Source organism: Littorina saxatilis, linkage group LG9 (assembly GCF_037325665.1).
Source record: "Littorina saxatilis isolate snail1 linkage group LG9, US_GU_Lsax_2.0, whole genome shotgun sequence".
Lineage (NCBI taxonomy): Eukaryota > Metazoa > Mollusca > Gastropoda > Littorinimorpha > Littorinidae > Littorina > Littorina saxatilis.
In genome coordinates this window covers 19522811-19550514 of record NC_090253.1, presented here as the reverse complement: position 1 = coordinate 19550514, position 27704 = coordinate 19522811, and the positions used below count along the sequence as shown (strand labels likewise).

The 27704-nt window shown below is 45.2% G+C and overlaps 1 protein-coding gene across 1 annotated transcript; it reads left to right on the top strand.

The window, feature by feature from the left end:
- Positions 1 to 83: 83 nt before the first annotated feature.
- On the top strand, positions 84 to 26314 carry LOC138975537 (A-kinase anchor protein 1, mitochondrial-like). Its single transcript, XM_070348245.1, has 9 exons — positions 84 to 178; positions 1403 to 3211; positions 5741 to 5963; positions 6458 to 6594; positions 6961 to 7138; positions 17488 to 17635; positions 18396 to 18463; positions 20672 to 20808; positions 21213 to 26314. Exons 2-9 carry the CDS (start codon positions 1445 to 1447, stop codon positions 21273 to 21275), a joined length of 2721 nt encoding a protein of 906 aa, XP_070204346.1. The 5' UTR covers positions 84 to 178; positions 1403 to 1444; the 3' UTR covers positions 21276 to 26314.
- Positions 26315 to 27704: the final 1390 nt, after the last annotated feature.

The window sequence follows — 27704 nt, the reverse complement described above, 5'->3', positions numbered from 1 at the left end:
ATCACTTTGCACGTTGTTCTGTGGTCTGGAATAAACAATAAACATAATGCGCCTCACCACCGAGCAGTCCGCGACCTTGAAAGTAGTCCGGTTATCGTGTGAGATCTCGCGAGTCTTTAGATATGCGTCAAGTTTTTGTGTTGGGAAGCCCACAGACCGAGGACCACGTGGTGCGAAGGTGAGAGAACCTCATTATTATTACAATGGATAAGTTGTCATTTACCGTGACGTAACATTACAACATTACTATCTTCCCTGTTGTGTTTTGCGTCGGTGGTGTATTCATATCGAGCACGCCCACTGACCACATGGAGCACTTTCATTTCGATGACAACAATGGCGATGCATTATGAATTCTCCAGGATTCTGCACGAGTCCAAAATTATGCACCACAGAAAAGGAAAACTAAGTCACGTTTGTGCGTATGTGCAACGACATGCTTTACTGTTCTAATACAATGTGTAACTTCGCGTGTGCTCTCACAAGTAATGGTGGTGGAAGCAAACGTGAACTGCGCATGAGGTCAAATGAAAGGTGTCAGGATTGCAAAACAGCAACGCACTGTAGTCAAACACTGTGTATGCATGACGATGAAGTGAGTGTGCGTTTGATGGCACTGGGATTTGGGGCCTTATGTCTTTTATGGCTGTTGCACAATAGTTTGCAAGATTCCAGTCTCTGCGTGAAAAGAAGTGTAAAGGGGGAACCGTTGGTTGTCAAGAACGTGACGCGCTGTGACAGATTAATGTAAGCGCCCGCGGGTGAGGTAGCCTAACATTTCTACTGCTTGTTCGCTTAGCCTTAGCGGGTAAAGGTCGCGGCCGCTTAATCCGTGTATGGACTGTGTATCGGGCTCTGATCATTGCAGGAGAGGGTTCTTGGACAGTGGAAAAAATGCTGGATGTGCACTGTTTTATGTTTCTTACCGAATCTGGCTCGCTCTATAGAGGCCATGCAATGAGTGTTGAAAATGAAATTAGTTTCAAGTTAAAGTAAACCTACTTTCAGTTTCTTCTTTTTGTTTACTCTGTGAGTAGATCCAGAAAATCTTATTTCAGGGAACTGAATAGGTCGATGTGTTAGGTACCTTAGGTGAGTGTACGCGTGTAACAATAGTATGACAGCAAATTAACCTCCCTCAAACTCGAAAAGGGAGTGTGATGATTGAATAGTTTGTTAGGTAGTGATATTTTAGTATGATGTATACAAGATGCTGTGAAAGCTCCTTTTTTCGGGGGGGGGGGGGGGGGGGTACATTGTCTTGTCCACACAATTGATTGGTACTATGTTTTTATTAATGTAGATCTTCATGCAGTGGTTGTGCACTGTTTACTAGTGATGATTAGTTCATGCTTATCAGCACATAAGTAATTACCACTGTCTCTTTAACTGTGTGTTGCAGATTTGGATCTAAGCATGTGATTGTGAAAATTACCCCAAAGTCATGAAGCCTTCACAAAACAACCTGAGTGTCATTTTGACGTATGCTGTGCCTACGGCTGCGGCCTTGTTGGGATTGCTGTGGTTGCTGCGACGCAGAAGAGGTGAAGATGACGACGATGATACTTCTGCGGCTGACGTCGGCAAACGGACACAGAAAGAGACATTGGGGATCGTCACAGCCCCCAGCACTCTACCCAGAGAGCATCGCATGGGAGATGAAGCGCTGGATAGGAAGAAAAATGCGGTGTCGGGTGTCAGCTTTGGGGATTTTTCAGCTCAAAAACCCCCGCAAAAGCAGGTGCGGCAGGGTGGAGGTATCATGAAAACACGCCCATCTGATGGGAAGCCATTGGGTGCTGGTGACATGATAACGGGTTCTGTGCAGGTGAGCACCTCCAATGCTGTTGTCGGCTTCTCTACACAGCACTCCATCGACAGGAACGATCAGTCTGCTGCTGCAGCTCACAGTTCCAAGGTCTCCTCTGTTCTGTCTTCAATACTCCCAGCTTCTATTGCAGGTTCAGAGAAAGACCCTGTGCAGGTGCTAGTCAGCCGCAATGAAGACAGACTAAAACAGGATGATGCATCTATAGTACAAGCAAAATTGTCCACCTCTACATTACAGTCTCTTCCGCCAAATTCTTCAACAGCCCCCTCCTCCGACTCTTCTCAGGCCAGCCTACAAACGGTTTCCTCTCCATCCACCCAGGAGAGTTTGTTTGCAAAAGAAATTGTCCAGGATGTCTTGGCGCAGGCAGCCCGTGTGCATTCCCAGTCGGTTGCCTCCGCCCAGGTCAGTTCAGGTTCGTGCGTAACAGATTCAACTTCATCAGTAACTTCAATCCTCAAGCAATCAGCTCGGTTAGAAAACTCTGAGAGGCTGAGCGGAACTAGTCTAGAACCGGATGGTGGTGCTAGTGAATCTTCAACTATGAACAGTAATTCAAACAGCAACAACAGCGGCATTTCCACGCAGGTGTCAGACTCGCAGTCCAGGATTGACATATCCCGGGCTGGAATCCAGTTGCAGAGCAATGCACCGGAGGAGAAGGCGACTCAGAATCTTCTTGCCCAGAGGTTGATGAATCAAAAAGGGAACGCATCCTCAAAGGACAGTGACATTAACAGCAGCAAAATAGTTGTGGACAACTCAGAAAGCAGAATCAGTCAGCTTGAAAGGCAGATTGTTGCTGCTGAATTTGTTCCAAAGACTTCAGCTACATTGAAAGAGGTGCAAACTAGAGACAGAAACTCAGAAGAAAGAGCCAGCAAAACCAACCAGAGTTTGAATTCTGCTGCAGAGAAGGGTGCTCCTTCTAACCAAGACAGGAGGAAAGGCTCGGAGAAGGGGGTGAGCTGTGAAGATGTTAAGCAGAGTCCAAATTCCAAAGACGCCAGATCAAACCAGGGTTCACTCAGCAAGGACAAGAGCTCCTCTAGTTCCCCAAGCTCTGTGAAATCAGCCCCCCTCTCGGCTGGCGCCAAAACATCTCCCCACCAGCAGAGCGCAAAAGCTGCTACAGAGAAGTCAGAAAAACAATCCAGCAGTCAGAGTAAACTGTCCGGTCAGCAGACAACCAAGTCAACGTCGTCTCCTTCCAACAGCTACAGCAACAAAAGGAGAACCAGATCCGGAAGCAGCACTGGTGATGTGGCGTCTGAAGGGTCACCTGAAGGTCACAACAGCGAAAGCCAGGCATCACCTGCGGTGACGCAGAATGGGCGACTGCCTGATTCTGGTTCACCAGTCTGTGATTCGAACAGTGAGGTGAGTTGGGACAAGATGACACCTGTGCATTGACCAGCCCTTTTTGCCTCTTTAATTGAAAGTTTAATATTGCAGGTGTCCTTTGACATTGCAGACATCAATGTGGCAGGGACAGTAGTACAGTCACACCTGTCTGTGATGGGAGCGATGGCCTAGTGGATAAGACGCCAGCCTCCCGTGTTAAAGGTTGAGTGTTCGAATCCAGGTCGCGTCTGGTAGGTTAAGGGTTAAGATTTGTCAGACTTCCCAGGTCAACTTGTGTACATGCAAACACAAGACCAAGTGCGCACGTAAAACTAAAAGATCCTGTAATAGATTTCAGAGTTCGGTTGGTTATAGAAACACGAAAATACCAAGCATGCTTCCCCCGAAATCGGCGTATTACTGCCTAAATCAAAAACGGTCTTACAGGTTATACAAAAAAAAACCCATGAGTATACGTAGGAGCCCATGAATTAAAGAAGGAGAGAAGAATCATGTCTATAACGACCAACCTATGATGAATGCCATCTGAATATTCAACATTGTAAACATAATTTTTGAGTCACTTGAGAAAAAGTGACTCTATGTAATCGGTCAGTGTTAGTCTGTCCGGCCGGCCGGCCGTCCGGCCGGCCGTCCGGCCGGCCGTCCGTAGACACCACCTTAACGTTGGACTTTTCTCGGAAACTATCAAAGCGATCGGGCTCATATTTTGTTTAGTCGTGACCTCCAATGACCTCTACACTTTAACGATGGTTTCGTTGACCTTTGACCTTTTTCAAGGTCACAGGTCAGCGTCAAAGGAAAAATTAGACATTTTATATCTTTGACAAAGTTCATCGGATGTGATTGAAACTTTGTAGGATTATTCTTTACATCAAAGTATTTACATCTGTAGCCTTTTACGAACGTTATCAGAAAAACAAGGGAGATAACTAGCCTTTTCTGTTCGGCAACACACAACTTAACGTTGGGCTTTTCTCGGAAACTATAAAAGTGACCGGGCTCAAATTTTATGTGAACGTGACTCATTGTGTTGTGAATAGCAATTTCTTCCTGTCCATCTGATGCCTCATATAATATTCAGAACTGCGAAAGTGACTCGATCGAGCGTTTGCTCTTCTTGTTATTTGTAAGTGTCATTTTGAGTGCATGCTTCAACAAAGAAAAAATAATTCCAAATCCTCAAAACAATTTTAAACATGCTTTATTTTATTTAACAAAACAAATGCATTTATATTGCATTGACTGCAACTGGTTTTGTGTGGGTATATGGGCTGGCAAAGTTGCTCACCCATCTTGTTTGTCCCATTTCCCAATATTGTGGACTTGCACAAATTATTTATAGAGCTCTTTAAAATTAAACAACAATTTTATGTACATGCCTCATTCTCTGGCTCCCTGCTACATCATTATTTTCCACAGCATTGCACTAGGCAAGAATCAAAAAACAAGAAAGGTAGGTTAATTAAGAATTAATTTGGATTTGCTCATCTGGGCAAGCTTAGTTTGCAATACAGTGGAACCCCCCTTTTAAGACTTTGCATTTTCAGATTTTCTATTCATAAGGCCTGTGAATTTACCTCTATTTTAAGACTCCCTCCTTTTATAAGACCTGATTTTCCCCAGATTTTTGAAGGTCTTAAAAGGGGGGTTCCATTGTAGCTGGTTTCAACTTTCATTCTGTGATCATTGATTTTCTGTAAGGCCAAAAATATGTATTTCCGGTAACCCGACCGACCCTATGTTTAAGGGCAGACCCTAAAGGTTTTTTTCGCTTTTCGCACACACAAAAAAAATGTAAAAAATGAATTCAAGTATACTTTATTTACTTTCAATATATCTAGGTCAAAAACATGTGCTAAATAATTGTAAGTGAACTAAGGAAGCGTTTAAAAAATTAGAAAAAAGACGTTAACAAAACGTAAGAAAAAGGTTAACAAAAATTAAAAATAAAAAAAAACGACCGACCGACCCTATTTTTTTCGGCAATGTTACCGGAAACCGACATATTTTTGTTTTTGGCCTAAACTTAAAACGTGTCCCATTTCAGTTTTAGGATAGGTGTAATTTACATGTGTGTTGTAGGGTTAAACGAACTGAGCTCTTTGCCATACAGTACAAGATGCAGTATACAGTCAGTAAATGTAGCAAGGTTGGATGGTGTTACAAACCCACATGTATACCATACAGTTAAAACCACTTGTCCAGACCCCCTACACCCCAAACAACTGATTTACGATCCTGCTTTGTCAAAAACAAGAAAGGTAGGTTGTTGGAACGTTTGTTATTGACAAAACAATACATTCATAGATATTTCAACCCAAGTGAACAGACAAACAAATATTCACACAAAACTTATCTTGATAGTTCTATCAGTTTACGTCCACTCGCCAGGAAGCTTTGTCCTTCTTTGTCAGACTTTCTGTTCTTAATTTCTGCAAATTTACCCCCATTTCAAGATGTCCTCCTCTTCAAACCTCATTTTTCTCAGATTTTTGTGTTAAGTTTTAATTTTTGTCATTATCATGAACTCTCTGTCCACAGGCATCGAACGACAGCGGACGCGGGGGCAGCGTCGGGGATACCCTGATCCCCTTGTCTGGTACGGAAGTGGTGCGCTACGAGTTCAACTTCCCCTCGGACCTGTGTGGGCGGCTGATTGGCCGAGGTGGCAAGAACATCCAGCAGATCAAAGAACAGTCCGGAGCAAACGTCACACTGTCCAGTAACCCCTTCACGCCCGAATTCCAGGTCTGCTCTGTTCAAGGTATGTCTTGCATGGGTGGGTTTCTTCCGGAAATCCGGATTCATAATGTCTGTGGTGAGGTTTTTTTGGTTGTTAATTATACAAATCCTTCAGCGTCCGGGAGCCCCCAGACCCACCCCTGCCCCATAAAATTCTTCAGGATTCGTGACATTTTTCAGTCCCACCCATGGTGTTGATCATCTGTAACTTTCAGTGTTTCACATTCCTATTTGGAGGTATCCCCTTTCATGAAAAAAAAGGGTTACTTATACCTCTACCACAAATTCAGGGGTACCAGTGTACCAGCTTGTGGGAAGGTTACGCTAAAGAACTTACGATACTCATACAGTGGAATGCTGAATTAGATGTACATAACAGGAAGGAAAGGACGCCTTTCAAATTGGTTTATCAGCTACAGCTATTCATTTGTATTGTGTGTTTAGGAGGCTCAGTACTGGTGTTATTTATTTTAGTTTGCTTTTCTTGTCTATATTTTGTACCTTGGATCATGTCAGGTATGCAGCCAGAGGTGGACCGGGCGCTTATGCTGATCAGGAAGAAGTTCCCCCAGGCCCAGTACCCCCACTTGGACATGGCGTCCCTCACCCCCATCCCTTCCCCTGCACCTGTCGTCCTGCCAGAGATCATGCAAGTGAGTGGTTGTTTGTTGGACACAAAAACACCATAAAAAAAGTGTTGTTACGATAGCATGGTCCCTCGGAATAGGGTATGTAGGTCAGAACTGGGGGGGGCGGGGGTGTTTGGAGGGCAGATCATGCAGGTAGCGCCCAGCTCAGTACCATGCTGTGTCCCTCGTAGTTTTTATGAGATTCAACTGTACAATCTAACGGAGCAAGGCTCTGCTCAAGCCATGCCACAACCCAGCATGAAAGGGGGGAAGCGATTTTGCAGTTGAATGATACAGCATTTATGAGATTTGCTGTTTCATGTGAATTGTTGTACCTTTGCATATATCCATTTAGCCTAACCGGTCATCTCACTCTAGTACAACTTACAGATGAACCTGCCAGAGGGCGTCTCCGTGGAGATCGTGGTGTCTGCCATCGTCAACGCGGGGCACATCTTCGTCCAGCAGCCCGCCCATCCCACCTTCCCCTCCCTAGAGCGACTCAATCACTTCATGAATGCCTGCTACAGTGACCAGAACGCTCCGCTACTGCCTCGTCCCGTTGAAGGTATTTATTGCATGATCAGACATGGGATTCTTCCGTAAATTTACGGAATTCCGTAAATTTTTAGGCTCCAGGGATCATTTTTGAGATTCGTGCAAATCCGCTGAGAAAATGTTGGGGTATATGTAGGTATAGACCCAAGTTTTTCGGTCGGTACGCTGATCGCGACGCTCCATTCCATACTATTCTTGAACGGTTGGTTCCTAAAACGGTCAGACTGTTGCTGGTCGATCCGTATGGGAACGCGCTCTTTGTCTCCTACAGTCACCGTTTCAACGTAGCTATCGGGGATTCAGTATAAGCATACCGTATGAGAATGATTCGGCGCCATTTTTACATCGCTTCGAGCCACCTGCCAAAATGATGAGGAAGCTAAAGCGAGACGAAACCGTTCTAGCCCGGGAAATTGACCAGCAGAAGTACAAGAAAAATCTCTGGAGATTCGACTGGCTCGATGAAGTTGTATCATTGAGCTGGAAATACGAGAAAGGCCAGAAGACACAAGACGTGAAACTGAAAGTTGGCGATGCTTTTGCTAAAATCAACTTGCCGGGAAAAGCTCAGTGCACTTTGTGCAACGATGTTAATGTTATCAACTACGACTCCAATGGAAAGACTGCCCTCAAAAGCCACTTGAAAAGCAACAAGCACCTGACTATCCTGAAAACCCAGTCGGGTAATCAGTCACTGGGGTCGTTTGGCACCGACAAGGTAAGAACATTGAAACCACACCGTCACACGCCACCACCCCGCCCCCCCCACCCCCCGCCTCTCTCTCTCTCTCTCTCTCTCCCCCTCTCTCTCTCCCTCTCTTTCTCCTCCTTATTTTGAGTCTTAGCGTAAAATTAATTTGAGAAACATGGGAAGGAAGAGAAAGGGGGGGGGGGGGGGGGGGGCTATGATTAAGCTCAAATATGCATTTCAGGGCCATTTTTGTGTGTCTAAAACACTAAAAACCTTCAGCTTCTGGGGGCTTTGCCCCCAGACCCCGACCAGGGGCGTTGCTACTGGGGGCCTCCTGCGGCCCCCAGACCCCCACCTTCTTTTTCCTTAATTATCACTTTTTCTGAATCCCATGTCTGATGATAGCATCCCTGCAGGCTGGTCGACAGTGGAACCCCCTTTTAAGACCCCCAAAATCTTTATAAAAACAAACAGGTCTTATAAGAGAGGGCGCCCCCCCCCCACCCCCCACTTTTTTGGCTCACGTAAGTGTAGCCTATGCGATCGTAACTTTGTCTGTCTGTGCGTGCGTGCGTGCGTGCGTGCGTGCGTCTGTGCGTGTGTATGTCTGTGGTAGAAACTCTAACATTTGAAGACGTCACATTACATTGACGTCACATTATGACGTAAGAGGGTTAGACGTCACGCGAAGGAAGTACTAACAGTCTCGGTCATTATTATTTTGAGCGCGCCGAGACTAGTTGGCAGTCGTGTCCTTGTAAACATGTAGACTACATGCAGACAGACAGATCTAGATCTAGTGTCTCGCTTTCTTGCACAGTTTCACCTATGCTCTTTCTGTGTGTGTGTGTGTGTGTGTGTGTGTGTGTGTGTGTGTGTGTGTGTGTGTGTGACGGAGTGATTGAGTTTGTGTTACTGTTTGTCGATTTCTTACGTGAGCCTTGAAGGCTTCGCCTCTTGTTATTTTTTATTTTACCCCCCGCGGGTTAGGGGGAAGAATTTACCCGATGCTCCCCAGCATGTCGTAAGAGGCGACTAACGGATTCTGTTTCTCCTTTTACCCTTGTTAAGTGTTTCTTGTATAGAATATAGTCAATGTTTGTAAAGATTTTAGTCAAGCAGTATGTAAGAAATGTTAAGTCCTTTGTACTGGAAACTTGCATTCTCCCAGTAAGGTCATATATTGTACTACGTTGCAAGCCCCTGGAGCAATTTTTTGATTAATGCTTTTGTGAACAAGAAACAATTAACAAGTGGCTCTATCCCATCTCCCCCCCTTTCCCCGTCGCGATATAACCTTCGAGGTTGAAAACGACGTTAAACACCAAATAAAGAAATTTTTTATTTTCATACAAAGCCGGGTTTTCCCGTGTAACATGCCCCTAATGGCTTTGCCGTGAGGGCGTAAAACTTACATTTTCTCTTCAAAAAATCGGGGTTAAATTGCAGAATTTATGAACATAAAGTCAGATAAAACAGGGTCTTGAAAAGGAGGAACAACAGCTTTGTGGTTAAGACATTGGCTTTCAATCTTGAAGGTTTAGCATAGCTGTAAACCTTCCCTAGAAAACCGGGAAATTCACCATTTTATGTCCAGTCCCGGATTTTCCCGAATAGTGCAAAAGTTTCCCGATTAAACTGAATTGTTTCGAGTATAGTTATATAATGACTGGAGTGTATTTTCAAGCGCCTGTACTCGGCGTAGTTTCACTTCTGAACTCTCGTTCAGCACGAGGCTTCGTCACACAAACGCTGTGATCAAAATCGAAACTAAGCGAGAATAGGCGAGATTTGTGGCTAGCGCATGCGCTTCAGTCGAATGTGGATGAGAAGCAGAAGAAGAAGCAGCAGCTGACGAAGCAGCAGCAGACGGTTTTAGTGTATCACCAACTCATGTCCCTAAAAGGAAAATTTCCTGTGAGGACATTAAGGACCCCCATTTCAGCGTTTTCAGCAGCAGACGACCACAAAATGAAGAAAACAACGGTCCAGCGGCCGAAAGTCGGCCCGAAAGTTCTTGTAAATTTTCAAAAGAGTTACGGCAAACAAGAGTATGACTTCATCTCCGAATCGACAAGACGCGGCATACATTTCGCGTTTTGCATAAGTGCCGCGAAGATATCAGCATCGGACATGGAGGCGGGGGGGATATTGAAGCACAGGCGGAAGGTATCGTCCACTGGACTACTACTATCACAGTAGTCTTTCTGTGATAGTAGTAGTCCAGTGGACGATACCTTCCGTCTGTGAACAGCAAAACATAAACGGAACCGGGGGCCAGCCGTCGAGAAGACGAGAAAGATTACCCAACCGTGAATGTTCGCTTCAGACGTCGATGTTCGAACTATGAACGCTGATCCGTGCCAGTTATGCTGTTGTGAACTGTGATGGCAACAGCAATCTCCTTCATACCCCTGGAAGGTGTACCCTTGGAAGGTGACTTTTGGATTGTGAAATAAACTCAAGGAAGTAACTAACATGAACTATGATTTTGGTGCTGTTGTGAACTGTGATAGCAAAAGATATCTTCCCCCACACAATTGGAAGATGTGAGTGTCAAGAAGTATGAAATACTGTAGAAGGAAGCTTGACGTGATTTGGTAAGTCACTTCATCTACTCTCTCTCCAGCTCATTTTTCCTTTTTTGTGACAAAATTTGCTGCCAGAAACTGGCAATTAAATTACATATTCTTACTCCGAATCACATAAAGAGCATTGACGCAGTCTTAACATGCTAAGGTCTGAAAAGGCTACCCGTCTTAAAGAATTTTAAAGGGAAGCAACCCAACACAAAAAGTGTAAACATAGGCAGGGTAATGACCATCTACCCAGGGAGTTACCTCCCATCTCGGGTTACGTGACGTCACTTCCCCTGTAAACACCACGTGTCTTCATACGACATTTCAGCCTACAACTGGGAAGGTCGTCGAAATTTTTGGCTCCGTGAGTGACTGCTTGCAGGTGTTCTTTGGGCACCCAACGGTCACCTAACCCGTCTTACTGGCTTGCCACTACGTTTTTGGTGAGCTCTTTCCAATTTTGTCTTGTTTGTGACAGGAATTTCATTGTTATTGACAAATTTTCGTCCTTGTTGGGACTTGTTAAATTTTTTGCTCAGTAACTTTGTGTTGTGTGCTGTGTTTTTTGCGCGTTGGTCATTATGGCTGATAGCGATAAGAAACGCGGTAAGGGGGATGCCAAGGGCCGGATTAAGGCAAAGTCTTCTTCAGATAAACCTCTGCCTAAAAGTTCTCCGCTCGTTTTGGTTTCTGACAAAGATAGAAACGTACTCTTGTCGGTTCCCATTTCTGCCCCCGTTAGCCTTAATGCTGGGGGGCAGCCTAGCATTCCCGTGACATCTGTGTCTGTGTCAGCTCACCCGGTCGCAGTTTCGAGCGCGGGGCAGGCTGACATGGTTTCGTCGATTTTGAGTTCGCTGGTTCCAGAAATTCGAAGCCTGGTGCGTGACGAATTACAGCGAGCCACGCCGGCTCTCAGCTCTCCGCTTTCATCGGCAGTGGGTGGCGTTCACTCCTTGGCATCTTTTGTGTGCCTGTCGGAGACGCCCGCCCGTGATGTTTGTTCTCTCTCGTCGTCTACTGCTCTTGCCTGGAGCACGGACGGTAAGTCGAACTGCTCCGCCGGCTCTAGCGAAGCCACCGGACGCTCTCTTTTGGGCAACAGTTCTTGGTCGCAGGCTCGCTACCTGCAAACTTCCTGCCAGTCAGGATATGCTGCTCGTCCTAGTTCCGACCGTATAACGAGTAGGGCTGGGACTGAGCAAGGGCGGCTTCCGCTTGCGGAAGTCGCGTTTCCGGGTTTTCCCGGAAACGAAGGTCAATCTGGCACACCCACGAAGGTCCCTGCTGGTGTCGACTGTGGACTGGCCTTTCGGCCACCGGGCTTCCGGCCCCAGTCCTCGCAGCAGACGTTTCCGCTGTACGCGGTTCCGTCGGCAGCGTTTCCGGCCTCGCCCGGTTTTCCTAGTCTCTCGCACACTGCTCCTACACGGATGTCAGTGGGTGAGAGACCGAGTACGTCCTTTGAACTTCCGGGACAGTCTTCGACGCACTTGCCTAGTGCTACGTCGACTACCGGTTCAGTTCCGGCGGCGATGGTGGCAGCGTCTTCCGGCTCTGTGTTTCCTGTTGATCAGGATATGAGCCAGGATGCTTTCCGGCTTACCGGTTCTCCGGTTTCCGGTTTGCCGGCACAACATCATGCGGCCGGTTCAGTGGACTACGATCGGGCTGCTTCGCTTGACTATGCAGACACGCAGTCTGTAGTCAGTGAAGCTTCTCGTTCTGGATTTCCGTCTCAGCTTCGACTGGCGCTCGAAGATGCGGCTGAGGTTACATCCAGGTATTTTGCGGAGGGAGCAGTGGCTTTGCCTACGTCGGCTTCTGCCGCCCCCTCCGCGATGGCGGATTTTCGGTACGAGAAGGATGATGCTTCCCGATTTCGTTTTGCCGAATCCCCATCAGTTGCCTACCAGCTTTCTCAGGTGCTGGCGCGGCCTTCTCCTGCGGGACGGTCGCAGCCGGGCATCTCTGTTCCTTTGCTGGTACCTTACGGACCGGCACCGGAACTTGCTCGGGCTTGGCTGGCTTCGGATACCCAGGCTTCTTCTTTTGTGCCCACACATCACAAGAAGTTTACTCTGCCGAAGACAGGTCGCTCTTGGCTTGCTCCCTTTGCGCTTCCGCGTGCACCTCTTCAGGTCACGCCGGAGTTGGCTTCTTTGCTGGCAAAGCCTATCAAGAGCGATTCGGGGGTCGTGCTTCCTGACCATACCCTCATGGCATCGGAGGAGATTAGTCGTCAGCTTTTAGAGCTGGCTTCGATCTCCGAGACGCTCCTGCGGTCCCTTACCAGGGCTATGACCGAGACGCTGGACCCTTTTGTCCTCGCGGTCGAGCAGGACGCTGACGACATCTCAACTCTTCTTTCGGCTCTGGCGAGAGTCAACGAAGAGCAAATGAAGTTGTCAGCGATGCAGTACGCACATTCGGTCATGAGCCGGAGAGATCTTTTTCTGGGTCACTCTCAGTTCACGGACCAGACTACTCGTGACACACTGCGGGCGTCTCCCTTGACAGAAGGCTCTCTGTTTGGCCGTCTGGCGTTTGACGCCAGGAAGACGGAGATACAGATGAACAGAGATTCTCAGTTCTCTGACTTCTCTCTGCAGGCGTTCAAGCAGGCCAAGCCTTCTCAGGCTCAGCCCGCTCCGCCTAAACAGCCTCAGGCCTCTGGCTCTGCCAAGCCTGCCGGACAGAAGCGGGGCAGATTTCCTTCTCGTGGTTCGAGAAAGAGATCGGCGCCCAGCAGGGGGCGGGGCGGCTCTGGAAGCAAGCCTCACCCCCAATGAAGTGTTCCCGGTCCCACCACCCCCCCGCCCTCCACTCTGGTGATGGCGGGGGGCCCTTCAAGGGCACTTTCTCACTGGGCGGCCCTAGTGCACAGCCAGTGGATCGTGGGCGTCGTGGGATCGGGCTTTCGTCTGCTTTGGGGCGAAAGAAAGGCACCTCTGTCGCGGCGTCTGCCGGGCTTCAAGCCTCCCTCCTCACCAGAAGCAAGGTCCGTCCTTCAGGCGGAAATCGTTGCTCTGGTGCAGAAGGGCGCGGTGGAGAGGGTCATAGACCACACGTCCCTCGGCTTTTACGGGCGGCTGTTCGCCGTCCCCAAGGCCTCGGGGGCGTGGCGTCCCGTCCTGGACCTGTCGCTTCTCAATACTTACCTGAGAACGATTCGGTTCAGGATGGAGACGCCCGCGTCGGTCAGAGACTCTCTTCGCCCGGGAGACTGGGCGACCTCCATAGACCTGACGGATGCATACTTCCATATTCTGGTGCATCCGTCCGACCGGAAATGGCTCCGTTTCCGGTGGGACAGTCAGGTCTACCAGTTTCGCGCTCTGCCTTTCGGGCTGTCTCTCGCACCTTGGGTCTTCACCATGGTCGTGAGGCAGTTATGCGCACTGGTGAGGTCGCAGGGTATACGGCTGAGAGCATACCTGGACGATTGGCTGGTTCTGAACCAAAGCCAGTCTGGGTGCTCCAGTCATACCCAGGCGGTTCTTCGTCAAGCCCACCAGCTGGGTTTTTCGATCAACCGGACAAAGTCGGAGTTGGTGCCGTCACAGACGTTCACTTATCTGGGGATGTCTTTCTGCACGGTTACATGGACGGTCCAGCCTTCTCAGAGGAGGGTGGACAAGCTCCAAGCCATCATCCGTGCCACTTTGTCTCTCCCGAGGGCTTCCCTCCGGACGCTGGCCTCCATCTTGGGACAGATGGAGTCCATGGCTCTCTTGGTGCCTCTGGGCAGGGTCCACAAACGTCCGCTTCAGCTTGCCCTGAAACCGTATGTGGACTCTGCCTGCGTGGACTGGGACGTCCTCATCCCTTTGCAGGGATGGTTCCAGTCAGCGACCCTTCCGTGGTTGGACACGGCATGGGTCTGCAGGGGCGTGCCGATTGTCCTGCCCCCCCCCAGACACGGACCTCTTTACGGATGCGTCTCTGATGGGTTGGGGTGCACACACAGACCGACAGACTGCGTCGGGCCTGTGGTCGGCAGAGCAGAGCCATTGGCATATAAACTTGCTGGAGCTAGAGGCTGTGGCCCTGGCTCTGGCGGAGTTTCGGCCCTCCCTTCACGCCAAGCATGTTCGTCTGTTTACAGACAACACGACTGTGGCAGCTTATCTGAACAAGCAGGGAGGGTCGCGGTCCCCGTCTCTCTCGGGCAGGACCTGCGAGATTCTGACCTGGTGCTGGCAACACCAGATCACTCTCTCGGCCAGGTACCTCCCGGGGAGTTTGAACACTCTGGCGGACGCGCTCAGTCGCTCCGACAGAGTGCTTCAATCAGAGTGGACGATCACTCACGGGGCACTGCTTCGTCTCTGGGCCCTCGTCCCAAAGCCTCTGGTGGACCTCTTTGCCACCCGCTTTTCGAAGAGGCTGCCGATCTTCGTCTCGCCATTCCCGGATCCCGAGGCTTGGCAGACGGATGCATTGGCCTTTCCGTGGACAGGGCTCCAGGCCTACGCCTTTCCTCCCTTCCAGTTACTCGGCCGAGTAATCCGGAAGGCGGAAATGGAGGGTCCGGATCTTCTCCTGGTTGCGCCCCTGTGGCCCTCACAGGCGTGGTTCCCGGACCTTCTGAGGCTCGCTCAGGGCCCGCCCATCCCTCTCGCTCTCGCAAGAGGAGAGTTGGTTCAGCCTCGCACCGGCATTCCACACGAGGACCCCTCATTCCTCAAACTTCACGTGTGGAAGTTGTCCGGTCTTCTCTGAGGCGTTCCGGTGCTTCTGAGCAAACATTGGACCTGGTGGAACGCTCTCATAGGGCTTCCACTTCGTCGGTGTACGCTTCTCACTGGAAGTCCTGGGCGACCTGGTGTCAGGCCCGTGGTTTGGACGCGTTGGCTCCTCGTTCCATGCATGTCGCAAACCACCTTGCCTTTCTTTCCTCTCAAGGAGCGTCTGCTTCCTCCTTGAGGGTGCGAAGATCCGCCATTGCAGTTACACTACGGCAACTGGGTCGCACGATCGATGTCACTGGCGTCATCTCAAGGGTGATCAAGGGCGCTGCTCTCAAAGAGTCCTCTACTCGTTCTTCCCTCCCGAAATGGGATCTCTTTCTGGTACTCGAATTTCTTCGTTCCGCAGAATTTGAACCATTGGCCGCGGCTAGTTTCGCTAGTCTTACGCGCAAAACGCTTTTTCTCCTGCTTGTAGCTACGGCTCGCAGGGGAAGTGAGATTCACGCCCTGTCGGGGGACCCGGCGGACATCTCTCACGAGCCTGACGGCTCTATTACGTTGCGGTTCCGGCCTAACTTCCTGGCAAAGAATCAGGCCCCTGACCAGGCCTCTCCGCTAGTCTGCGTCAAGCCTTTGACTTCCATTCTGGCTCCCGGAGACCCGGACGCGGTTAATTGCCCGGTCCGAGCTCTTGGCATCTACCTGGCCCGCGCGCAGCCGCTTAGGTCCAAATTTCAAAAGCTTCTGTTCATCTCTATGAACACGTTAAGAAATAGGGATATTGCCAAAACCACAATGGCTCGTTGGGTGTCCATGCTCATCAAGCAAGCGTACGTGTGGAGCCTGGCAAACGAAGGGGGGGGACTGCCTGTCTTCCCCATGGACTCTGCCCGGGCCCATGAAACCAGGGCTTGGGCGTCCTCTTTGGCTGTCCTTCGGTCTCACAAGCTGGACGAAGTCCTACGCACGGCGTACTGGCGTTCCGAGGACGTGTTTCTCAACTATTACCTCAGGGACGTCTCCTCTGTGAGGCAAGATGGCTCTAGAACTTTCCCCGCGCTCATAGCAGGCGGTCAGTTCCTTGCAAGGGTTTGAGGTGAGTTTGGATTTTTTCATTCCCACCGCCTTGTTGAAGCTATCTGCTTTTATGTGATTCGGAGTAAGAATATGTAATTTAATCGAAAATTTTTAAGTAAATTTTCATTTCATTAATATACTTACCCGAATCACATACCGTATTCCCTCCCGCCAACCCCGCATATGATTTTTTAGTCTATTAAGTCGTATGAAGACACGTGGTGTTTACAGGGGAAGTGACGTCACGTAACCCGAGATGGGAGGTAACTCCCTGGGTAGATGGTCATTACCCTGCCTATGTTTACACTTTTTGTGTTGGGTTGCTTCCCTTTAAAATTCTTTAAGACGGGTAGCCTTTTCAGACCTTAGCATGTTAAGACTGCGTCAATGCTTTTATGTGATTCGGGTAAGTATATTAATGAAATGAAAATTTACTTAAAAATTTTCGATTATAATCCTCAGAATGCACCAGATTGCCCCCTTTTGCATCCTTTTTTCAAAAAATTTCCGGGGGGACATGCCCCCGGACCCCCCTAGCATTCTAGGCGCTTCGCGCCGTCGGCTCACTCATTCCTCCCTATTTTTATCTGGGAAAAGTTGGCAGCTATGGTTTAGAGTTCGAATCCCAGCTCCTCCAGGACTGGTGGATATTTTTGTGATCCTATAGGTGAAAAACTGAAAGCCCACACGTGATGAAACAAACGAGTGAAAATGGGAGTTGCAGCCCAAGCATGCAGGTGGAGAGGAAGAAGAAATCCCCTGCTGTGTTTTTGTTATTGCCTAAACTGTTCTTCTGTAATATTGGGCATGTCAGTTAAGGGCCACTGAGAAGAAAAACAAACTTGCATCGGTCTCGGATAGCAATATCCGCTGAAGAGACGGAAAAAACAATAACCAACATATCAATTGAAAGTAACTTTTGTGCTCTGATGTATGATGTGAAATGGAAAAAGTCAATTAATCAAGACTTGTCAGTATCACTGAATTCCTTGTGGGTGGGGAAATAGCTCAGTAGCGGCGCTGGGTTAAAATCCAGATGTCGCTATTTGCGTGGGTTCGATCCCCACGTTTGGCGAGGGATTTATTTCCTGAGTCAACTTTGTGCAGACTCTCCTCTTCTAAAGATCCCAAGTTCACAGCGAAAGTCTCGGGGGTTCAAACATGAATACACGCATTGAGGAAAAAGACAAAAAATTCGGTAGCGCCATAGTGTATGGCAGCTCGCTTTTCCCAGTGAGAAAGCAGCCCGAGTTTCCATGAGGGTAACCTGACAGGACTACATGAAATCTCATCCTTATCCTTATCCTTGCTGTTTCAGGAGGCATCATCTGTGCGGCGGAGTCGGAGGGCCAGTGGTACCGTGCACAGCTGGTGCAGGTCTACCCAGCGGAAGACGAGTGTGACATCAAGTTTGTCGACTACGGTGGCTACACGCGCGTCCCCGTCAACACGCTCAAACAGATCAGGTCAGTAGTCAGCAGGGTTGATGTGCACGAAAAAGTTACCTACAGTCGGCCAGCCACGGGTTAGGATTGGTTGAAATTGCATGCAAAGCTCAATTTCAACCCATCTGACCCCGCAGCTGGCTCCCACTTGGTTGTTAACTTTCTCCTTAACATCAGCCTAGGATCAGGTCAGTGGACAGCAGGGCTGATGTGCATAAGCCAACCCCTGGTTCAGATTGGTTGAAATTGTATGCAAACCTCAATATCATCCAATCCCATGCAATTTCAACCAATCCAACCCCACAACTGGCTCACACTCGGTTGGTTGTTCACTTTCTCCTTCACATCAGCCTAGGATTAAAGAAATTCCGAAAGTCATTTTGTCAGGTTTTATTTAATGGGCTGTGGAAGAGTTTTTCCCCTTACAAATGAGGTGGGTTATAGATGAAATTTGTGTTTTTTATGGGCTTTGGGAGCGATGCATGCCTTGAAGGTCAAGCAATCTGTGTTTCATATCGTCGCTAATTGGGCATAACCATTGGAGATACGTCTTTGGCGCTAAATTGAATAGTGAGCTGCAATCTGCTTGTTTTTGAAAGAAAGAGGCTGTTTATGTAGTATCAGCTTGAAACCATGCCTTCTTCTTTTGAAAACATGCTTAAAACTTGTTATTCTGTTCACAAGTTCGTTCTGACATTGGATGCAGGTGAAATTTGCGCTAGTTGTGACGGTTATGTATTGGGAAGTAGAGACTAATTGATGTTTTGTCTTCTATTTTCAGGAGTGATTTCATGACATTGCCATTCCAAGCTGTAGAGTGCTACCTGGCAAACATCACACCTTTGCAAGGTGAGTGAAATTAGCAAGAACATTTTACTCATCTAATTGTCCCATTACCTGTAAGTAACTTGAAAGTTGTGTGGGCCATTTGAACAGTAGCGTAGCATTGGACTAAATCCAGTCCTTTTTACATTTAGTCAAGTTTTGACTAAATGTTTTAACATAGAGGGGGGAATCGAGACGAGGGTCGTGGTGTATGTGTGTGTGTGTCTGTCTGTCTGTCTGTCTGTCTGTCTGTCTGTCTGTGTGTGTGTGTAGAGCGATTCAGACTAAACTACTGGGCCGATCTTTATGAAATTTGACATGAGAGTTCCTGGGTATGATATCCCCGGACGTTTTTTTCATTTTTTCGATGAATACCTTTGATGACGTCATATCCGGCATTTTGGAAAAGTTGAGGCGGCACTGTCACACCCTCATTTTTCAATTAAATTGATTGAAATTTTGGCAAAGCAATCTTCGACGAAGGCCGGGGTTTGGTATTGCATTTCAGCTTGGTGGCTTAAAAACTAATGAGTAAGTTTGGTCATTAAAAATCGGAAACTTCTAATTAAAATTATTTTTTTATTCTTCGTCATTTTCCGATTCCAAAAACATATACATATGTTATATTTGGATTAAAAACAAGCTCTGAAAATTAAAAATATAAAAATTATGATCAAAATTTAATTTCCGAAATCGTTTTAAAAACTATTTCGTCTTATTTCTTGTCGGTTCCTGGTTCCAAAAACATATAGATATGATATGTTTGGATTAAAAACACGCTCAGAAAGTTAAAACGAAGAGAGGTACAGTAAAGCGTGCTATGAAGCACAGCGCAATCGCTACCGCGCCAAACAGGCTCGCCACTTTCACTGCCTTTTGCACTAGCGGCGGACTACGTTCAGTTTCATTCTGTGAGTTCCACAGCTTGACTAAATGTAGTAATTTCGCCTTACGCGACTTGTTTGTTGTTACATTTAGTCAAGTTTTGACTAAATGTTTTAACATAGAGGGGGGAATCGAGACGAGGGTCGTGGTGTGTCTGTGTGTGTGTGTGTAGAGCGATTCAGACTAAACTACTGGGCCGATCTTTATGAAATTTGACATGAGAGTTCCTGGGTATGATATCCCCGGACATTTTTTTCATTTTTTCGATAAATACCTTTAATGACGTCATATCCGGCTTTTTGTAACACGCTCAGAAAGTTAAAACGAAGAGAGGTACAGTAAAGCACAGCGCAATCGCTACCGCGCCAAACAGGCTCGTCACTTTCGCTGCCTTTTGCACTAGCAGCGGACTACGTTCAGTTTCATTCTGTGAGTTCCACAGCTTGACTAAATGTAGTAATTTCGCCTTACGCGACTTGTTTGCATTGCGAGTGGTTGTTGTTTCGCATTGGTGTTCTATTTTTGAGTCACTTGAGAAAAAGTGACTCTATGTAATCGGTCAGTGTTAGTCTGTCCGGCCGGCCAGCCGGCCGGCCGTCCGGCCGGCCGTCCGTAGACACCACCTTAACGTTGGACTTTTCTCGGAAACTATCAAAGCGATCGGGCTCATATTTTGTTTAGTCGTGACCTCCAATGACCTCTACACTTTAACGATGGTTTCGTTGACCTTTGACCTTTTTCAAGGTCACAGGTCAGCGTCAAAGGAAAAATTAGACATTTTATATCTTTGACAAAGTTCATCGGATGTGATTGAAACTTTGTAGGATTATTCTTTACATCAAAGTATTTACATCTGTAGCCTTTTACGAACGTTATCAGAAAAACAAGGGAGATAACTAGCCTTTTCTGTTCGGCAACACACAACTTAACGTTGGGCTTTTCTCGGAAACTATAAAAGTGACCGGGCTCAAATTTTATGTGAACGTGACTCATTGTGTTGTGAATAGCAATTTCTTCCTGTCCATCTGATGCCTCATATAATATTCAGAACTGCGAAAGTGACTCGATCGAGCGTTTGCTCATCTTGTTTCCATCTCTTTTTATTTTCAGCTTGGGGATTGTTCAATTGTGCAAGTCTTTCTCATCTCTTTGTCTTTTTTTTTTTTAATGATGCCCATGCAGACATGAGATTTTTACGTACATTTACAATTTTCAGTGAATTTTCAAAGCCTCGGCTGAAGGGCTATTTTATTTTTCTGCATACCTGTGTGGCCCACCCCACCCACTTTGTTAGGTAGAAAACTGTGTAGCTGTCTAATTTACACATGTTCATCCATCCAATCACAGAAGAGGAGTACTTCAGCGACAGGGCCAGCGAAGTGTTGGCTGAGTTGACCTCAGGGAAGATGTTGCAAGGTCAGGTGATCGCCAGGGGAGAGGACTCTGTCTGCTACGTCCACTTGTACCAGGTGTCAGGACACAGTGTGAGTGTTCTGCACTCTTTTTTATTTGCTGCTTTTTTTGCTTTTATCAGCTTTTCTCTCTCTCTCTCTCCTTTCATTCTTTGTTATGTGATGTGTTTTTGTTTTCTTTGGGGGGGGGTTGCATTTTCAGACTCTCTCTCTCTCTCTCTCTCTCTCTCTCTCTCTCTCTCTCTCTCTCTCTCTCTCTCTCTCTCACTCTTACTTTTCCCCTTTCTTTTCAGTCAAATAATGAGCTCTACAACTCTTTTAGATATGTGATGTTTTACTGCTGAGGTTAGCCATTTTCTTGTTACTGCTGCCGTCATGATGATTTGCTAGCCTGTTATTAAAATGCTCAATTGTTTACTACTTAATGTTCTAATTAATGCTGGTGTCATAATGATTTTTTTCTGTGTATTTTGCAGGTGCTGATGATAAATCGGGAGTTGGTGAACCGAGAAGTTGCGCGGTGGATAGAAATCTTGTAAATACTTCAGTGTAGAGATAGATCTAGTGGGTATGACACGCTTGTACAGAGTAATGAATCTATAGCGATCTACGTTTTGAGGCTTTAATGTATATCTGGCATTCTGTTGGTTGCATTGTGTTGAAGTTGTACATGCTTGTTGTACTTGCAAATCCCTTTGTACAAGGCAGTGTTGATGAGCCATTATTGCTGAGTACTCGAAAGAAACTTTAATTCAGTCATTGCACTGGAAACTTTGAAAGGCAGTATTTTTTTTCTGAGCATGAAACCTGGCTCTTCTTGCTGAAAAAAAAAGAAGTAACATTGTCATGTCAAGCAGTTGTTACATTTTACTCAAGGCGAGGCATGCAGTGACTGTGTTTTACAGAATTCAGGGTTTTGTCACATAATGAAGATTTGATTGTGTGCCAATTTTATTTTTGGTATTTTTGGATTTTAGCCAGAAAAGGAGGAATCATTTTTAGGAATGATCTTTTGTCAGAAATTGTGTGAAACATGCATTAGTAATAGTTATGGTCTCTTCTCTACTAAGTTCCTGTGGTTGATTGACAGTGCCTTGTATTATGCTTGTAAATAGATGGAGTTGTCAAATTTTACTTTTCACTGCTTTTGGTTTGAGCCATGGTTTTGAGTGTGTTTTGTGTGAGTGAGGACTATTGAAAAAAATGTTTCCTTCTGTTAGACTTTTCATGTCAGTTGCACAGTGATTTGGCTTGCGTTTCAAGGCACACTTGGTGTTTTGGTTGAAATTTCATGTATTGCCAGATTACTCTTTGTCCCAAGTTGGTTGATACAAGGTATTTTGATCAGATGTAATTTCAGCATTTTTTTCGTTCGTTCTTGTGTGTGTATGTGCTAAGCCATTTCTTGCGTCCAGATTTTGTGCCAAGATTGTCTTCTTGTTTTGTTTATTTTTATCGAATTTGATCCTTTTTTAACAAATTTTGTTGGCTCTTGCAAACTCTTCACATCAATGCATGCAGTCGTTAACATAGCTAGAGCGTGCACAAACTTTGTGAACACCAAATGTGATTTTCAAAACTTGACGAGTTGTAGATTTACATATTTGTACATAAGATACCTAGCCCTGTAAGCATTTGAATCTGGTCTGATATTCTGTGCATGGTAAGCGGTTTGTGACAAAAGCATTTGTTCCTGTTTGGGCAGCTGCATTCATCAGTCTTTTTGAAAAAAGATTGTATTCATCATCTGTTCATTCAGATGTACATCAGTTGGTGTTTTAACACACAGGCGCAATCTTAACACACATCAAAGATTCCACAGTATGGCAGTTCTTTGCCAACTCATTTGCATGTGCTGTTTACACATCAAAGGTATTTAATGGATTATATTGTGTTTTTTTAAACCTTGTGTGTTCAAGTCTGTTTGTTTGCTATGTCTCAATTTTCTAGATCTCGTTTTTGTCTCGATGTACTTATTTTTACATTGTGGCCATATTCTGTTGGTGAGAATTTATTTTTTATTTTATGTTTTCTCGCTAATGAAACTCCTTGTAAGAAGAATTTTCTGACAGTCCTCGAAAGGTTAGAGGAACATGTACGTACACCTTTCTTCTTTAACTCATGTCAGCCACCACAATATGTCCAGACTTGGGATATGAACCTCCATATTGATGAACACAATGGCCTAGTGGATAAGATGCTGGGCTCCCATGCAGAATGTTGCGGGTTCTAATCTCAGCAGCGCCTTGTGGGTTAAGGGTGGAGATTTTTCTGATCTCCCAGGTCAACTTAAGTTCAGACCTGCTAGTGCCTTATCCCCCTTCGTTTGTAAACGCAAGCACAAGACCAAGGAAAAAGATCCTGTAATCCATGTCGGAGTTCGGTGGGCTATAGAAACACTAAAATACCCAGCATGCTTCCCCTGAAAGCGGCGTAGGGCTGCCTGAAAGTCAGGGTAAAAACAGTTATACATATAAAAGATTGTGGCAGTTTCAGCACACTAACAAAGAAGAAGAAGAAACTCCCATCAACTTGAACTCGTACCCAAATTCTTCTTTTTGTTCCCCATGTTCTTTTGCAGTTGATATACCAAACTTTAGCGGCCTGGCTACTTTCTGTGCAGAACGGGACAGGGTTTTTGAGTCACTTGAGAAAAAGTGACTCTATGTAATCGGTCAGTGTTAGTCTGTCCGGCCGGCCGGCCGGCCGGCCAGCCATCCGGCCGGCCGGCCGTAGACACCACCTTAACGTTGGACTTTTCTCGGAAACTATCAAAGCGATCGGGCTCATATTTTGTTTAGTCGTGACCTCCAATGACCTCTACACTTTAACGATGGTTTCGTTGACCTTTGACCTTTTTCAAGGTCACAGGTCAGCGTCAAAGGAAAAATTAGACATTTTATATCTTTGACAAAGTTCATCGGATGTGATTGAAACTTTGTAGGATTATTCTTTACATCAAAGTATTTACATCTGTAGCCTTTTACGAACGTTATCAGAAAAACAAGGGAGATAACTAGCCTTTTCTGTTCGGCAACACACAACTTAACGTTGGGCTTTTCTCGGAAACTATAAAAGTGACCGGGCTCAAATTTTATGTGAACGTGACTCATTGTGTTGTGAATAGCAATTTCTTCCTGTCCATCTGATGCCTCATATTCAGAACTGCGAAAGTGACTCGATCGAGCGTTTGCTCTTCTTGTTCAGCAGCAACATGTGAAAGGACTGGGGACAGAAATGTCGAGGATTTTATTTAGCTCGAAGTAACATTCAAGTGATTTTCATGCGACATATCGCAGAAGTAGGTCTTAACATCAAGCCTCTCAGGTGTACCCGTCGCTTAAAACAGTTAGCCAGATAAACAAAATCGCACTTCTTTTTGCCACGTGAAGTGTGTGCTCATCTAGCTGCAAAGCTTGCCATTGCAAATTGCAGGGTTGATATCTCCTGAAAGTGGTGACAATGACTTTTTTTGTTTGAGGAGTAAAAGAACGCAAACATTAGCCTTGCAATTGTTCAATCAGAACCCCTTGTGTCATATGAACCAGAAATGAAGTTCAACGCATTAAAATCCCAAGTTTGTCATTTACTTGGGTGTGGTGTAATTGAAAGTATTGAACAAAGAAAAGTTTCAGCAATGCAGTAACTGGTTCAATGTTTAAAAAGCATTAAATGTAGCATAATTGTTCACATGGAGGAGTCATGACCATTAACCTTAATTCCTGTAGCCTGTAACGACTTTTGGGCAATCATCACAAGTTTTTTAAACTATTTTAAAGTTCTTCTTGCTCAATTGCCCATCTCACTAGGAAAAAATGAACATTAAAAACCATAGATGAAAGTTAGTGATGGAAGACACAATGGTTGTTCAGGGCTGTACAGGGTTTTGGCTGTGCATCTGCGCATGAAAGAATAGTTGATCCACATGCTATGGAAGACCGAGTATGACAAAAATGTGCAGTGGTTGTGATTATTTGTTAATTTTGGAATTCAGATGAGTGTTATACAGGAGGGGGAGGGGTTAGATCCATGATAAAAGATACTTGTTTTGATTTGTAGTTCCCGCAGTGGGGCACTGCGGTTATGAAATTAAAAGCCCCTCCTGTTTTTGGAACCGCAGGAGCTTTCTAGTTTGCTGTTAGGTAGATTTTTGGTTCCTCTTTCCTGTCATGCTCTCTTTTTCTTCATGAATTCTTTTCTTTTTTCTGCCTTCTTGCTCATTCACCTGTATTTTTTCCAAAAATCTCTTCTCTTGCCGCTTGTCTCGCGATTCATGTATAGTTTAATCTGTTAGTGTTCTGATGTAAGTCCAGCAGTAGATAGGTTAAGCCTATTTTAACATACTGGAAACTGGTAATCTTCCAGTAGGTATTAATTTAGTTTTACTAAAGCCTGCTGGGACACAAGTAATGGGTTAGTGCATTTGTAGACAGGAATCGCTTGACAAGTGGCCCCCTTCATCCCCCCCTTCCTCGTCCTGATATGGCTCTGCGTAGTCGGCTGGACGTTAAGCAACAAATAAACAAACAAATTGATTTGTAGTTTGAAAGGTAATACATATCACCAGATACATAGTGTACTCGTGATATAGGATCAAGGACGGTAGGCTTTGCCAAAAATATTGAACAATGAGGGTAACTGAACACAATCTTGACATTTCCTTCAGGTGTTTGGCTTTGAGTATTTTTTTTTCTCCCTTTACTCTTAATTTTTTTGCTTGCAAGCCTTTGGTTAAGGGAGTGAATTTATAACTTATTTTATAGCTGGTTGTTTATCAAAGCTTGCTACGACACTTGTTGATAGACACATGTAGTTCAGTAAGATGCTGTGAAGTTAAAGAAAAAATTTGAGTAGCAAATGTATCGCCTGTATTCCGTGCGTTTTTTTAGCGTGCCACCAGTTTTAATAGTGTTAAGGATGTACCTATATGTTGATGTTATTTGTTTCCAAAAAGAAGGTTATGAATTATAAATGTTGCATCTGTTGTGAGAGTCTGTTTTTACCAATAGTTTTTTTGTTTGTTTTTTTTGGTTTGTCAGGCACTAGCATATAGCAGCTGCTTTTTGTCATCAGACATAATAAAGACACCTACATGCAATTTAAAGATATATATTTACCTATTGTTTTGCATTTATTCACAGCTTATTGGCGGTTTCCAGGTTAGTGTTTGAACTGTTGTTGGTTTGTGTTGTTCTGAGTGATTTGTTCCTCTAATTGTGCAGTTGTAGGTATGTATATTTTATTTTCCTTTGTTCACAGCTTGTATGAGGTTTCTAGTTTAATGTTGTTAAATGTTTGAACTTTTATTTGTTTGATATGTATGTCTAGAGTGAATTGCCCCCCTAACAGTTATCTGATTTTGTAATTGTTGATAGAACGGTGGCTCTAAATTTCAAATGTTTTTGATTTGTTTGATGAACACATCAAAATGGATAGAATTTAATTTGCAGATATACAAATTAATACAAAAAAGTGTAATGCTTTTTATTGTTGAAGAATTGTTTTGGTCATGAATTGATTTTGTCCAATGTGTTGAATGCTGTCACAGATGACTGTGTATTAAACTACTTCTGTTTTACTTCAAGCGTTCTTGTTCATTTTGTATTCAGTCTACTGACACTGTAAGGCCTAAAAAAAAAATAGGTGTGGTTACGGTAACCCGACCTACCCTATTTTTAGGGGCCGACCCTATAACTTTTTATTACATTTGTCAAAAAAACAAACAAAAAACCCCCAAGAAAACGAGTGCAGAAAACGCAATGAAAGCGAAAGCGCCCGAGTCGCACACTTATTTCCCTGTCAAGTAGGTTTAATTTGTACACATTAGAAAAAAAAGTTTAAAAAAAAGTGATTGCCTACCTTCCTACCCTGTTTTTTATGGCTATGTTACCGTAACCACACCATTTTTTTGTTTTTTTGTGTGCCTAATATACAGTGGACCCCCGACATTAAGACTTCCCTACTTTTAAGACCTTGCTGTTTCACCTTTTCTCTTCATTATGCCTGTAGATTTTCTTTCATTTCATGACTCCTTCCTTTTCAAGACAATCTCAGATTTCTGGTCATTTTTACATTTAGTCAAGTTTTGACTAAATGTTTTAACATAGAGGGGGAATCAAGACGAGGGTCGTGGTGTATGTGTGTGTGTGTGTGTCTGTCTGTCTGTCTGTCTGTGCGTGTGTGTGTGTAGAGCGATTCAGACCAAACTACTGGACCGATCTTTATGAAGATTTACATCAGAGTTCCTGGGAATTATATCCCCCGAAGTTTTTTTTTCTTTTTGTTGATAAATACCTTTGATGACGTCATATCCGGCTTTTTGTAAAAGTTGAGGCGGCACTGTCACACCCTCATTTTTCAATCAAATTGATTGAAATTTTGGCCAAGCAATCTTCGACGAAGGCCGGACTTCGGTATTGCATTTCAGCTTGGTGGCTTAAAAATTAATTAATGACTTTGGTCATTAAAAATCTGAAAATTGTAAAAAAATATTTTTTTTTTTATAAAACAGTCCAAATTTACGTTCATCTTAAGTTATTCTTCATCATTTCCGGATTCCAAAAACATATAAATATGTTATATTTGGATTAAAAACAAGCTCTGAAAATTAAAAATATAAAAATTATGATCAAAATTAAATTTTCGAAATCAAATTATTCCTTGTCGGTTCCTGATTCCAAAAACATATAGATATGATATGTTTGGATTAAAAACACGCTCAGAAAGTTAAAACGAAGAGAGGTACAGAAAAGCGTGTTATCCTTCTCAGCGCAACTACTACCCCGCTCTTCTTGTCAATTTCACTGCCTTTGCCACGAGCGGTGGACTGACGATGCGACGAGTATACGGTCTTGCTGAAAAATTGCATTGCGTTCAGTTTCATTCTGTGAGTTCAACAGCTTGACTAAATGTTGTATTTTCGCCTTACGCGACTTGTTATATTGTAATGCAGGAGCCCCCCTGTGTGT